We start from the raw sequence: 13,504 nt of genomic DNA, 5'->3' as shown, positions 1-13,504 counted from the left end.
GTCCTCCCTTCCCACATTCCTGTGACCAGCAATTTTTGGCATGGTTTTTGTGTCTTCCACTGTGAAGACCGAAGCAAAATAATTGTTTAAGGTCTCAGCCATTTCCACATTTCCCATTATTAAATCCCCCTTCTCATCTTCTAAGGGACCAACATTTACTTTAGTCACTCTTTTCCGTTTTATATATCTGTAAAAGCTTTTACTATCCGTTTTTATGTTTTGCGCAAGTTTACCTTCGTAATCTATCTTTCTTTTCTTTATTGCTTTCTTAGTTATTCTTTGCTGTCGTTTAAAATTTTCCCAATCTTCTATTTTCCCACTAACCTTGGCCACCTTATACGCATGTAGGGTTAAGGAGGAAGTGAGGATGGAAGGATGCAGAGATTTAGGTAATTCAAGGGGGAAGAGGTAAGGTTGTGAGGGGGTAGTAGGAAAGGGAATGGGCAGTGAGAACATGCAGGGGCAGGGGACCCAATGGGGGTGAGAAAGCATGTGACTAGGGAAGGGATGGATAGCGAACTGCGGAGGACCACATTTTCCCCACAACTTCCACATAAAATGCAGATTGCATTTGCATACCACACCATTCATCATCTCCCAACCATAAGAAAAGAAAAAGACAGAAAAGCAGATGAGGACAGAGAGAAAGGAAAAGAGTTAGAATCACAGAATGGATACAGCACAGAAAGCGGCAATTCGGCCCATCGAGCCCGTGCCGGCTCTCAGCTGGTCCCACTCCCCCGCCCTTTCCCCGTAGCCCTGCAAATTTTTTTCCTTCAGATACTTACCCGCTTCCCTTTTGAAAGACAAGATTGCATCTGCCTCCACCACCCTTTCAGGCAATGCATTCCAGATCTTAATCACTTGCTGCGTAAAAAAGTTTTTTTCTTATGTCGAGTTTGGTTCTTTTACCAATCACCTTAAATCTGTGCCCTCTAGTTCTCGACCCTTCTGCCAATGAGAACAGTTTCCCTCTATCTACTCTATCCAGACCCCTAATGATTTTCAACACCTCGATCAAATCTCCTCTGCTCCAAGGAGAACAACCCCATCTTCTCTAGTCTATCCACATAACTGAAGTCCCTTATCTCTGCAATCATTATCGTAAATCTTTTCTGCACCCTCTCTAAGGCCTTCACATAATTCCTAAAGTGTGGTGCCCAGAATTGGACACAATACTCCAATTGTGGTCGAACCAGTGTTTTATACAGGTTCATCATAATTTCTACATTTTTGTGCTCTATACCTCTACTTATGAAGCCCAGGATCCCATAAGCCTTCTTAAAATGCTTTCTCAAGCTGCCCTGCCACCTTCAACAATGTATGCACACATACTCCCAGGTCTCTCTGTTCGTGCACCCACCAGGATTGTACCATTTAGTTTATATGTCCTCTCCTCCTTCTTTCTATCAAAATGTATCACTTCACACTTTTCTACATTAAATTTCATCTGCCACGTGTCCACCCGTTTCACCAGCCTGTCAATGTCTTCCTGAAGTCTATCCTTCTCCCCCTTATTGTTCAGTATATTTCCAATTTTGTCTCATCTGTAAATTTTGAAATTGTGCCCTGTACACCCACATCCAAGTCATTAATATATGTCTAGAAAAGCAGTGGTCCTAGAAACATAGAAAATAGGTGCACGATTAGATCATTCGGCCCTTCGAGTCTGCACCACCATTCAATAAGCTCACGGCTGATCATCACCTCAGTACCCCTTTCCGGCTTTCTCTCCATACCCCTTGATCCCTTTATCCGTAAGGGCCATATCTAACTCCCTCTTGAATATATCCAACGAACTGGTATCAACAACTCTCTGCAGTAGAGAATTCCACAGGTTAACAACTCTGAGTGAAGAAGTTTCTCCTCATCACAGTCCTAAATGGCTTACCCCTTATCCTTAGACTGTATCCACTGGTTCTGGACATCCCCAACATCGGGAACATTCTTCCTGCATCTAACCTGTTCAGTACAGTCAGTATATTATATGTTTCTAGGAGATCTCCTCTCATTCTTCTCAACTCCAGTGAATAAAGGCCCAGTCAATCCAGTCTCTCCTCATATGTCAGTCCTGCCATCCCAGGAATCAGTTTGGTGAACCTTTGCTGCACTTCCTCAATAGCAAGAATGTCCTTCCTCAGATTAGGAGACCAAAACTGAACACAATATTGCAGGTGAGGCCTCACCAAGGCCCTGTACAACTGCAATAAGACCTCCTTGCTCCTATACTCAAATCCCCCCTAGCTATGAAGGCCAACATACCATTTGCCTTCTTCACCGCCTGCTGTACCTGCATGCCAACTTTCAATGACTGATGTACCATGACACCCAGGTCTTGTTGCACCTCCCCTTTTCCTAATCTGCCGCCATTCAGATAATATTCTGCCTTCATGTTTTTGACAAAGTGGATTTCACATTTATCCACATTATACTGCATCTGCCATGCATTTACCCACTCACCGAACCTGTCCAAGTCACCCTGCAGCCTCTTAGCGTCCTCCTCGCAGCTCACACCGCCACCCAGCTTAGTGTCATCTGCATACTTGGAGATATTACACTCAATTCCTTCATCTAAATCATTAATGTATACTGTAAATAGCTGTGGTCCCAGCACTGATCCCTGCGGCACTCCACTAGTCACTGCCTGCCATTCTGAAAAGGACCCGTTTACCCCGACTCTCTGCTTCCTATCTGACAATCAGTTCTCTGTCCATGTCAACACATTACCCCCAATGCCATGTGCTTTCATTTTGCACACCAATCTCTTGTGTGGGTCCTTGTCAATAGCCTTTTGAAAGTCCAAATACACCACATTCACTGGTTCTCCCTTATTCACTCTACTAGTTACGTCCTCAAAAAATTCTAGAAGATTTGTCAAGCATGATTTCCCTTTCATAAATCCATGCTGACTTGGGACCCCAGCTATTTACAGTATACATTAATGATTTAGATGAAGGAATTGAGTGTAATATCTCCAAGTTTGCAGATGACACTAAGCTGGGTGGCGGTGTGAGCTGCGAGGAGGATGCTAAGAGGTAGCAGGGTGACTTGGACAGGTTAGGTGAGTGGGCAAATGCATGGCAGATGCAGTATAATGTGGCTTTCCAAATGTGCTGCTATTTCATCTTGAATAACTGATTCCAGTATTTCCCCACTACTGATGTCAGGCTAACCGGTCTATAATTACCCGTTTTCTCTCTCCCTCCTTTCTTAAAAAGTGGTGTTACATTAGCTACCCTCCAGTCCATAGGAACTGATCCAGAGTCGATAGACTGCTGGAAAATGATCACCAATGCATCCACTAATTCTAGGGCCACTTCCTTAAGTACTCTGGGATGCAGACTATCAGGCCCTAGGGATTTATTGCTTTCAATCCCATCAATTTCCCAAGCACAATTTCCCGCCTAATAAGGATTTTCTTCAGTTCCTCCGTCTCACGAGACCCTCTGTCCCCTAGTATTTCCGGAAGGTTATTTGTGTCTTCCTTTGTGAAGACAGAACCAAAGTATTTGTTCAATTGGTCTGCCTTTTCTTTGTTCCCCATTATAAATTCACCTGATTCTGACTGCAAGGGAGCTACGGTTGTCTTCACTAATCTTTTTCTCTTCACATATGTATAGAAGCTTTTGCAGTCAGTTTTTATGTTCCCAACAAGCTTCCTCTCATACTCTATTCCCCCCCCCCCCCTAATTAAACCCATTGTCCTCCTCTGCTGAATTCTAAATTTCTTCCAGTCCTCAGGTTTGCTGCTTTTTGTGGCCAATTTATATGCCTCTTCCTTGAATTTAACACCATCCTTAATTTCCCTTGTTAGCCACGGTTGAGCCACCTTCCCAGTTTTATTTTTTACTCCAGACCGGGATGTACAATTGTTGAAATTCATCCATGTGATCTTTAAATGTTTGCCATTGCCTATCCACCGTCAACCCTTTAAGTATCATTCGCCAGTCTATTCTAGCCAATTCACAACTCATACCATCAAAGTTACCTTTCTTTAAGTTCAGGTCCCTAGTCTCTGAATTAACTGTGTAACTCTCCATCTTAATAAAAAAACCTACAATATTATGGTTACTCTTTCCCAAGGGGCCTCGCGCAATAAGATTGCTAATTAGTCTTTTCTCATTACACATCACCCAGTCTAGGATGGCCAGACCTCTACCAATGCATCCACTATTTCTAGGGCCACTTCCTTAAGTACTCTGGGATGCAGACTACCAGGCCCTGGGGATTTATCGGCCTTCAATCTCATCAATTTCCCTAACACAATTTCCCGCCTAATAAGGATTTCCTTCAGTTCCTCCTTCTCACTAGACCCTCTGTCCCCTAGTATTTCCGGAAGGTTATTTGTGGTTCCTCGACATATTGAATACCCCTGGATGTTGAGTTCCCAGCTTTGGTCACCCTGGAACCATGTAGAACCGACCCCTGGGGGAACACCACAGTGTACCTTCCTCCAGTCTGAAAAACAACCGTTCACCACTACTCTGTTTCCTATCACTTCGGCAATTCCGTATCCAGGCTGCCACTGTCGCTTTTATTCCATGGGCTTCAACTTTGCTGACAAGCCTAACATGTAGCACTTTGTCGAATGCCTTTTGGAAATCCATGTACACGATATCAACTGCAATACCCTCATCAACCTTATTTGTGACCTCATCAAAAAGCTCTATCAAGTTGGTTAAACATGATTTGCCTTTAACAAACCCATGCTGGTTTTCCTTAATTAATGCACACATATCCAAATGACTTAATTTTGTCCCTGTTTACTGTTTCTAAAAGCTTCCCCACTACCGAGGTTAAACTGACTGGCCTGTAGTTGCTGGGTTTATCTTTACACCTTTTTTGAACAATGGTGTAACATTTACAATTCTTCAGTCCTCTGGAACAACCCCCCCGTATCTAAGGAGGATTGGAATATTATGGCCAGTACCTCCGCGATTTCCTCCCTCAATTCCCTTAGCATCCTAGTATGCATTTCAACTGCTCCTGGTGATTTATCTATTTTAAAGTACAGCCAGCCTTTCTAATACCTCCTCTATCATTTTTTATCCTATCAAGTATCGCCACTATGCCTATAGCCGCATCTTCTTCCTTGGTGAAGATAGATGTAAAGTACTCATTTAGTACCTCAGCTATGCCCTCTGCCTCCATGCATAGGTCTCCTTTTTGGTCCCTAATCTGCCCCACCCCGCCTCTTATTACCCTTTTACTATTTATATGCCTATAGAAGACTTTTAGATTACCTTTTATGTTGGCTGCCATTCTCTTCATACCCTCTTTTTGCTTTTCTTAATTTTTTTTTCTCTGCTCTGACCTTTCTATATCGAGCCTGATTCTCAGATGTATTTGCATCTGTCATACGCGCTCTTTTTACATAAGAATGTAAGAAATAGGAGCAGGAATAGGCCATCTGGCCGCTCAAGTCTGCTCCGTTATTCAATATCATGGCTGATCTGATCTTGGCTGATCTGATCTTGGCCTCAACTCCACTTCACTTCCCTGCCCTCTCCCCATAACCCTGGACTCCCTTACCATTCAGAAATCTGTCCATCTCCACCTTAAATATATTCAATGACCCAACATCCGCTGCTCTCTGGGGTAGAGAATTCCTGCTATATCATATTCTCCATCTCTTTCGTTATCCAGGGAGCCTGACTTTAGTTGCTCTACCTTTCCCCATAGTGGGAATGTGCCTCAACTCTACTTGAACTATTTCCTCTTTAAAGGCAGCCCATTGTTGCATTACAGTTTTGCCTGCCAATCATGGATTCCAGTTTACCCGGGCCAGATCCATTCTCATCCCACTGAAATTGTCCTTCCCCCAGTTAAATATTTTTACTCTAGATTGCTGCCTGTCTTTTTCCATAACTAATCTAAACCTTATGGTACTATGATCACTGTTCCCTAAATGTTCACCTACTGACACTTGATCCACTTGACCTACCTGATTCCCCAGAACCAGATCCAGCAATGCCCCTTCCCTCATCAGGCCAGAAACTTACTGATCAAGAAAGTTCTCAACACACTTCAGAAATTCTTCCCCTTCTCTGCCTTTACACTATTACTATCTTCGTCTATATTAGGATAGTTGAAGTCCCCCATTATTACTACTCTACAGGTCTTGCATCTCTCTGTAATTTCTCTGCAAATTTACTCCTCCATATCTTTCCCACTATTTGGTGGTCTGTAGAATACACCGAGTACTGTATTGGCACTCTAATATTTCTTAACTCGAGCCATATAGATTCTGTACATGACCCCTCCAGGACATTCTCCCTCTCCAGCATTAACATCTCTTCAACCAATACTGCCACACCACCTCCTATCTTCCCTTCCATCTTTCCTGAACACGTTATAACCAGGAATATTTAGTATACAATCCTGCCCTTTAATGAGGCAGGTCTGAGTTATTGCCAAAACATCATATCCCCATGTGGCTATTTGTGCCTGCAACTCACTTACCTTGTTTACTACATTTCTTGCATTCATACATATACTGTAAACCTATCATAGACCATCCTGAGTTCTCGCTTAGTCTGACCCCACCCAATACCTTACTACTACTTATGTTAGTGCCCTCAGTCTCTCCCAATCCTTTGTGCACCTTGTTTCTCCTTTCTAATGCTATATCCTGGTGCCCATCCCCCTGCCAAATTAGTTTAAACTCCCTCCGAACAGCACTAGCAAACCTCACCGCGAGGATATTGGTTCCGGCCCTGTTGAGGTGCAAACCTTTATGGGAAGAGATAGAGCACGAGGGGAGAGACAGAGAAAAACAGTAACACAAAGACATTAGAGATACACAAGTCTTGGACCACATTCCCTGGCTTACCGTATACAACCCCATGGGAGATTGACTAATGTTCTGTAAATTCCTTTAGTGGAATGCAATAGGTGCCTAGCCTTGAATTCAATAGATTGTTTAGGAGCGGAGAGGAGGAGATGAAGTACAAACGCAAAAGTAGGGAAAATTGAGGCACTGATGACTGCATAAAAAGAGGAACTTTAACTGAACCCTTACAGGAGATCTCAAAATTAATCACAAACGTATTTTTCCAGTTTCACATTTCATGCCACATTTTCCATCACTCCCGCTTTATCATCCAGTCCATTCCATTGTTCGTACTTGCCACACCCAGGTATGGCAAACAAGTCAAGAAGCATAAAGTGGGCAGCTAATTTCACAAGACATTAACATTTGTTATACCTGATCAAGTATTCCTTTCCGCCTCTGATCTTCCAGTGTGTCTGGGTAGATCACCTGATCTCGCAGAGTTCCGAGGGTCATGTATGGTCGCTGCAGGACAATAAACATATGGTGTATTAATTTGAGAATCTAAAACTGATTCCTTGAAATCTTTGGAAACCCTTTAGTTTTTTTTTTTAAGTACGTACAATAATGCAAGATTCAAAAGTTAATTTAAAATAAGACAACTCTAATTTTGTAGTTATACACAAACACACATGTAACAAATCTCAGATATTGATGACCAGTAGTTACAAATGGCAGATTAAACACTTTCCACAGTTAGAAATTCGATAACAAATTTTCCACTGGAATTTGCATTTTTTCCAATTTAGAAAAACCTTGCGTTTATGTAGTGCCTTATCACATCTTCTTGACTTGATATATTTTTTTGAAGTGTAAAGCAGAGTTATTGTGTAGGCAAACCTGCAGATGAAGTATGCAAGGTGTGAAATGCATGGTAATTATATCCAAACTTTGATCTTGGTTCCTTTATCAACTGGTTTTGTCAAAGCTGAGTTTAATTTAGAAAAATGTGAAATGAAAGAAGAATAGTGAGATACAAATCAATGGGGATTAGAAGATTTGTGTCAACTGACACCGGTCCGATTCAGACTGCAAGTTATTGGTATATCAGGTGTTTGTTACGTGCTACTTAACATTGAGCTGCTATTTAACACCAAAATGTCCAATTCTAGGTGAAAGTTAAATGAGACAGTTAGCTGTTAAGTGACTGCTGCTACTGGGGACTCAGGATATTTACAGTAAACTTCTTTTGAACAGTTTAAAATCTATCATTTTTCTAAACAAAAGCAAAATACTGCGGATGCTGGAAATCTGAAATAGAAACAGAAAATGCTGGAAACATTCAGCAGGTCAGGCAACATCTGGAGAGAAAAACAGAACTGTTCTGACAAACGGTCATTAATCTGAAACGTTAACTCTGTTTCTCTCTCCACAGATGACTGACCTGCCGCTTGCTTAGCACTGTTTTTGTACAATATTCGAAATATATATTTATTGTACTGTGACTGAGGTGTTTTCAAACCTCAAACAGACTTGCTCCAGAATCTAGGGTTGCTAACTCTGGTTGGACGATGTTTTATCACATGACACCTCACCCCCAATTGCCCCGCCCATACTCCCACCATTGGTCGCCATTCCATTGCCAATTGGAAAGTGAACAGACTCTGTTACCCGATTGGATAATTCTTAGCCATCAGTCAAACAACCTCATTACCCAATCTCTGATTTTTTTTTAGTGCCCCTACAATTTTTCTGGGTTGCTCGCAGAAGTGTCTGGGTGATAAATCTTTAATTGCCAGAGACTCCAGGTCAATCCCAGGATGGTGGACTACCCGAACCACATCGAAATTCCCAATGCCCATAATTTGGTGGAGTTTGCTGCAGAAATTGGTCTCGAGGTGCTGTAGATATCTAGGAGCCCCGGTCATAGGAAATGTTATACCTGTAGCTAACTATGAATGATGATTTTAAAGCAGACAACTCAAAAACACCAGGTTTGTAACAAAGTAACACGAGATAATGTGCCTTTCTCTCCACAAGCTCCATCAGTCCTAGGATACCATTAGTACTGGTGCCCAGTGTATACAATGCAGTATTTCAATATCAAACTCACTTGGCCCAAGCCTTCCTTGCTGAGCTGTGCATCTTCCTCCAATAAAGGTGCCATCTAAATTCTTTCCCCAAATTTGCTTTAAATATCTAAGCCAGTTTGTTTTCCACTTGGAGATATTTATAACGTTTATAAATATAAAATAGATGCAACCTATTTTGTTAAAATGCTCTAGAAATACACTATTATTTTGCTAGCAGTCTGAAGTGTTAGTATCAAATCTGTGAGGCACATAAAAAACTGAAAGCTCATCGTTTTCCCCTATCCATTCCACATATTTGAGATTCTGACACTTTCATTAAAGCTGACCCTCACTCACTGACCCTCTTCTTGATTATTTAAGTTTTGCTACTTCTAAGCTTATTTTGCAATCTGCCGAAATGCTCAAATAATCTAAAAAGAACATTTTGGCTTTTGGACGCACCCAGCTGAATCATGGATATTTACTCTTTAGGGACAATCATGCAGATTAGACCCGCCTAAAAATATATTCACAGCTGAGATAGCCAGATTCTTGAATAACAGCAGCGTCAAGAGTTATGGGGAACAGGCAGGAAAGTGGAGTTGAGGCCAAGATCAGATCAGCCATGATCTTATTGAATGGCGGAGCAGGCCCAAGGGGCCATACACCTGCTCCTATTTCTTATGTTATTAATTCTGCACAGCACATTTAAAGCGCTTCATTCATGTCATTAAAGATTCTGACGCCCATCATTAAAGCTGACCCACAGTCCCAATGAGATACAGGAGGCCTGGTAGGATTCTCTACAAATGCAAAAGATGTTTGACACCAAGTATTTAAAAAAAAATAATGCTGCATCAGTTCAGCCGATATATGTGGGAAAATCAGAACTGAATGCTTGTCATATAATGGACCTCAGCTCCTGCTTCTCACTTCTATTTCAAAACTATTGAATTGTTCTTTCAATAGTTTACCGTTCTCCCCCTTCAGTTGTGCAAGAATTATTTGCTGGAGTTAACTGTCTTGCCTTACTCAGCCCCTGGTCATTGTTTTATTACTCGAATACTGAGGTCGACCCCAAGATGCTTTTTCTTAGGTTGTGCCATGTTACCTTGGCTGGCATACAAAACCGGAAATTCTTACTGCACTATTACAGAAGCAGAGCAAGTTGTCAATACCACCAAGGATGAATGGAGCTGAAACTGGCAACAACCCAATTCCTTCACATTTATCACATAACTCACAAACTTTGCAACTTATTCATTGCCCCAGAAATTGATGGAGTGCGGCATCTCACAGCAAGCGCTGCAAATTGGTTTTTTACTCTTCACTCTTCACCCTTCACATCATACTTTTGTGCCTTAAATTGCTGGAAATGCGCATTGATAATGGCATGGTGATGTGAACAGGGCACCTGGGAACTCCTGAACATCAGTCCCAATGGTCTAACTCCTTAACCAATGAAATTTAAGGATAGAGAAAGAAACAAAGTGAATGACGGAGAAGGAAATAGGGTGAATTAAATTTAAAACAAATATAGAAAGAGGAATAAAGAAAGGGAAAGAAAGAGTGGATTGAGAGAAGAGAAAAAGGAAAAGAAATGTAAAAACTTTAAAATTAAAAAATCTTCTAGGAACAATTTACTACCTGCAGGAGTGCAATTCTGCAGTTTCAGTGTTCCCTTTCGGGGCCTCCAAGGTTGAGGAGCATGTTGGGACCACAAATCACAGCATTAACAGGGTCCTTGCAACATGAATTATAAGCCCTAAATGGCTACAGCAAAATTAATTTGGATTAACGGCATAAATCCAGCAATTTCATGACACACAATGAATGGGGAGGCTCACAGCGAGATGGTGTTCGTTTCGGTTTCGGTGAGGCTAACAGAGGAGCAGCACAAATCGTCCAGCAATTGGTGGTGAATCTCATGTCGTAATTCTTCTTCGCCATAAATTGCAGGGGTTTATGCACTAATAATGGCGGACACCGTGAACTCGCCATCATCTTTCCAGGAATGAATGGGACAATTATTTGAAATCGACCAAAGTATTACTACAGGTGTCAGAACACCAATGAATATTCTGAAAGTTGTGCCTTAATCTTATAAATTTGGAATAATCCTACCAAGGTGCACAAATATTAAGCAGCTTAAAAGTAAAGTGCAGATCCAAACATTTCACTTCTATTTTACATATGTTAAGACACAAGCCTTTACATGTGTTTTTATAATTCGTAATTTCTTGCTCAAATTTAATAAGAAGGGAATTTCATCCTACGACCTGATCGAACTGAAGATTTTGCAAGAGCAATGCAATATTGATCACACACAAAATCTGAGGGGCCGATACTATTACACATATATTGCAAGTGACTGCAGATAGACAATCCATTGAGCTAGATGGAAATTAGTTTGTGAAAGTAAATGATCTATGGAGTCAAATAAATCAAGATTGAGAAGGATAAGTCAGTCCTACCTGAGGTACATAAAACAGCTTCCCTCTGTCCGGTTTTGTCAGACGTCCTCCAAATAGGGGCCATAACTATCAATATGAAAAATGATAGGTTAACCTACCACCTTAATGCTACTTGGGAACAAACATTATTTTAACATTCAATATAGTTTTTTATATATCTGCACTTACCTCTCCTAAACAACGGAAAAGTGAGCTCTTTCCACACCCATTAGGACCACAGACGAGAACATTTGCCCCCGACCTCACCTGAACAATGAGAACAAAGTTGAAGCAAATACTCTTGACCTAAAGCATTTCTCAAAAACACTCCTCGCATATTTCACCTTTGAGTAAAATCCAAATTATTTTTACATCAGAATAACCACAATCAAATGTTTTGCTCTTTTTAGAATTAAAGCTTTCAATGTTTGCTTCAAATTCAGACAATTCTCCTCCCAAAAATAATATTAACAGCCAACCTGTTGAGGGCCTATAGTTTAAAACTACAGGTTGACGAAACTTTGAAAAATATTGTCTCCTCTGCATTATTAAAATTCACTAGCCAACAATCAGCACTCTTGCCTATATTGTTATGCTACTGTTCATTAGGGTGTGTTGTACAGTGGCACATGTAGCCTGTCCATTTATTCCCCTTAATCATTCCTTAACAATAGTTGCCACTCATCACCTAGCCCACAAATGAGACTAAGAAGTGTGCTTGCGTGTAGATCACAGTCCAAACCAAATCTTACAGGTTTAGATTGGTCCCAATTAAGTCGATAATAATTACTGAACCCCACAGTAACAGGTATTGCAGTACAAGGAAATGCAAGCATAATAGATATACTCTATACCTCAAAGGAGAGGTCTGGAATCAAAACATCTCCATTTGGTGTCACCAACGGCACATGTTCAAATCTGAAGAGAAAAACTGTCTCATATTACTATTCAGTGACATTAGAAATTCCAGAGTAGTAGGAACTTTTTTTCTATTAATCCTTCTCTGCCACACACTTGTGTAAGCTTCAACAAAATCAATAACCTAGATTTCAGGGTTTTTTTCTGACGAATAAATAATTAGATCTGTAAAATGATTTTCAAATGAGGTGTATATAAAAAGGATTTTCACACACAAAATTATGAAACAACTGTTAATAACCAACTAAGCCAATAGTTGGTCAGGCTTAGTGAAGAGTTTAAATTTGTATTGCAGTCTACAAGTTCATTACACTTACTTGATAATATGATCCATAATAATAATTTCACCATTGCCAGGTATCAAAGGCTGACTTGTTGAACCTTAATAGGAAAATCAGAGACCAAGTATAAACTTTATGCAACGAAGTACAATATATCTTGCATGTGCATGTTAAAGATAAAAATACATGGAAGAATTGGGGTACTTTGGGTGTAGCTGTTCTTCTGCTCCCCATATTTTGTCTTCTCCTGAAGGTAGCAACTTGTGTTGCAATGTGGTTCTGCAGGAACCTGTAGTGATTTGTACTTTGCCCAAGAGGTCATTTGTACTCCTAGAAAATGGCTTTGGGGAGGTTATTCCACTGTGGAAGTTAATCATTTCCTTGCCTGGTGTTCACAGGTGTGCACTTTTTAGCAGCGATCACTGGATAGCAATCAGTAATGTGCACTCTGGCTTTCTTTCCCCAGCTTGAGAAAGCACCAAAGCCAGCTGTGATATCCCACTGCCATCCTGGCTAAGATCAACTAACTTAGCATAGATCAAGGATCCAGAACCAGAGAGTTATCTAACTTCTGTACAACTCATAAAACATCAGATTAAAAACCAATTTACAGGATACTGTTTATGTCAAAATTTAAATTGATGTAAACCAGTTCTCTTCTATATAGAAAAAAGGTCAGATTGCTCACCTTTATCCTGATGAGAAACCATTGTGCGTTCATACTTTCCACTATTTAGTTCTTTCAAAACTTGCATTAATTCAGTGATTCGAGCTGTGAAACTAATTAGAAATCAGAACATATTTGAAAGATTTCTACAGTGTTATTCATTCTGCAGTATTAAAGGCGGTCATTTTGAACAGGACTGAGGAAATAAAAATATTAAAGCAGAACTAGTAATAGTAAATATAAAGTGCAAAGATCATTAACTTCTTTAAAGCCACAAAAAAAGCAAAGTGCGTACGGACCTGGTGAGGCCTTGCAAAAGCCGGTTTTCGGGGCAAGATGCG

General features: G+C 40.7%; 1 protein-coding gene across 1 annotated transcript in view; it reads right to left on the bottom strand.

Moving 5' to 3' along the window:
* The window catches only part of abcd3a (ATP-binding cassette, sub-family D (ALD), member 3a), a 79,425-nt gene that overhangs the window by 13,182 nt on the left and 52,739 nt on the right, over positions 1-13,504 (bottom strand). Inside the window, exons 14-19 of the mRNA XM_070886018.1 lie at positions 13,185-13,276; positions 12,533-12,596; positions 12,152-12,215; positions 11,487-11,564; positions 11,319-11,384; positions 7,208-7,297 (exon numbers count right to left, since the gene is read on the bottom strand). Of these exons, the coding sequence (XP_070742119.1) occupies positions 7,208-7,297; positions 11,319-11,384; positions 11,487-11,564; positions 12,152-12,215; positions 12,533-12,596; positions 13,185-13,276 (454 nt within the window). The remainder of the gene's footprint in view (positions 1-7,207; positions 7,298-11,318; positions 11,385-11,486; positions 11,565-12,151; positions 12,216-12,532; positions 12,597-13,184; positions 13,277-13,504) is intronic.

This window comes from Pristiophorus japonicus, chromosome 8 (genome assembly GCF_044704955.1).
Source record: "Pristiophorus japonicus isolate sPriJap1 chromosome 8, sPriJap1.hap1, whole genome shotgun sequence".
Lineage (NCBI taxonomy): Eukaryota > Metazoa > Chordata > Chondrichthyes > Pristiophoridae > Pristiophorus > Pristiophorus japonicus.
Note: the sequence above shows the minus strand (reverse complement) of the source record. Positions and strands in the feature narration are given on the sequence as shown.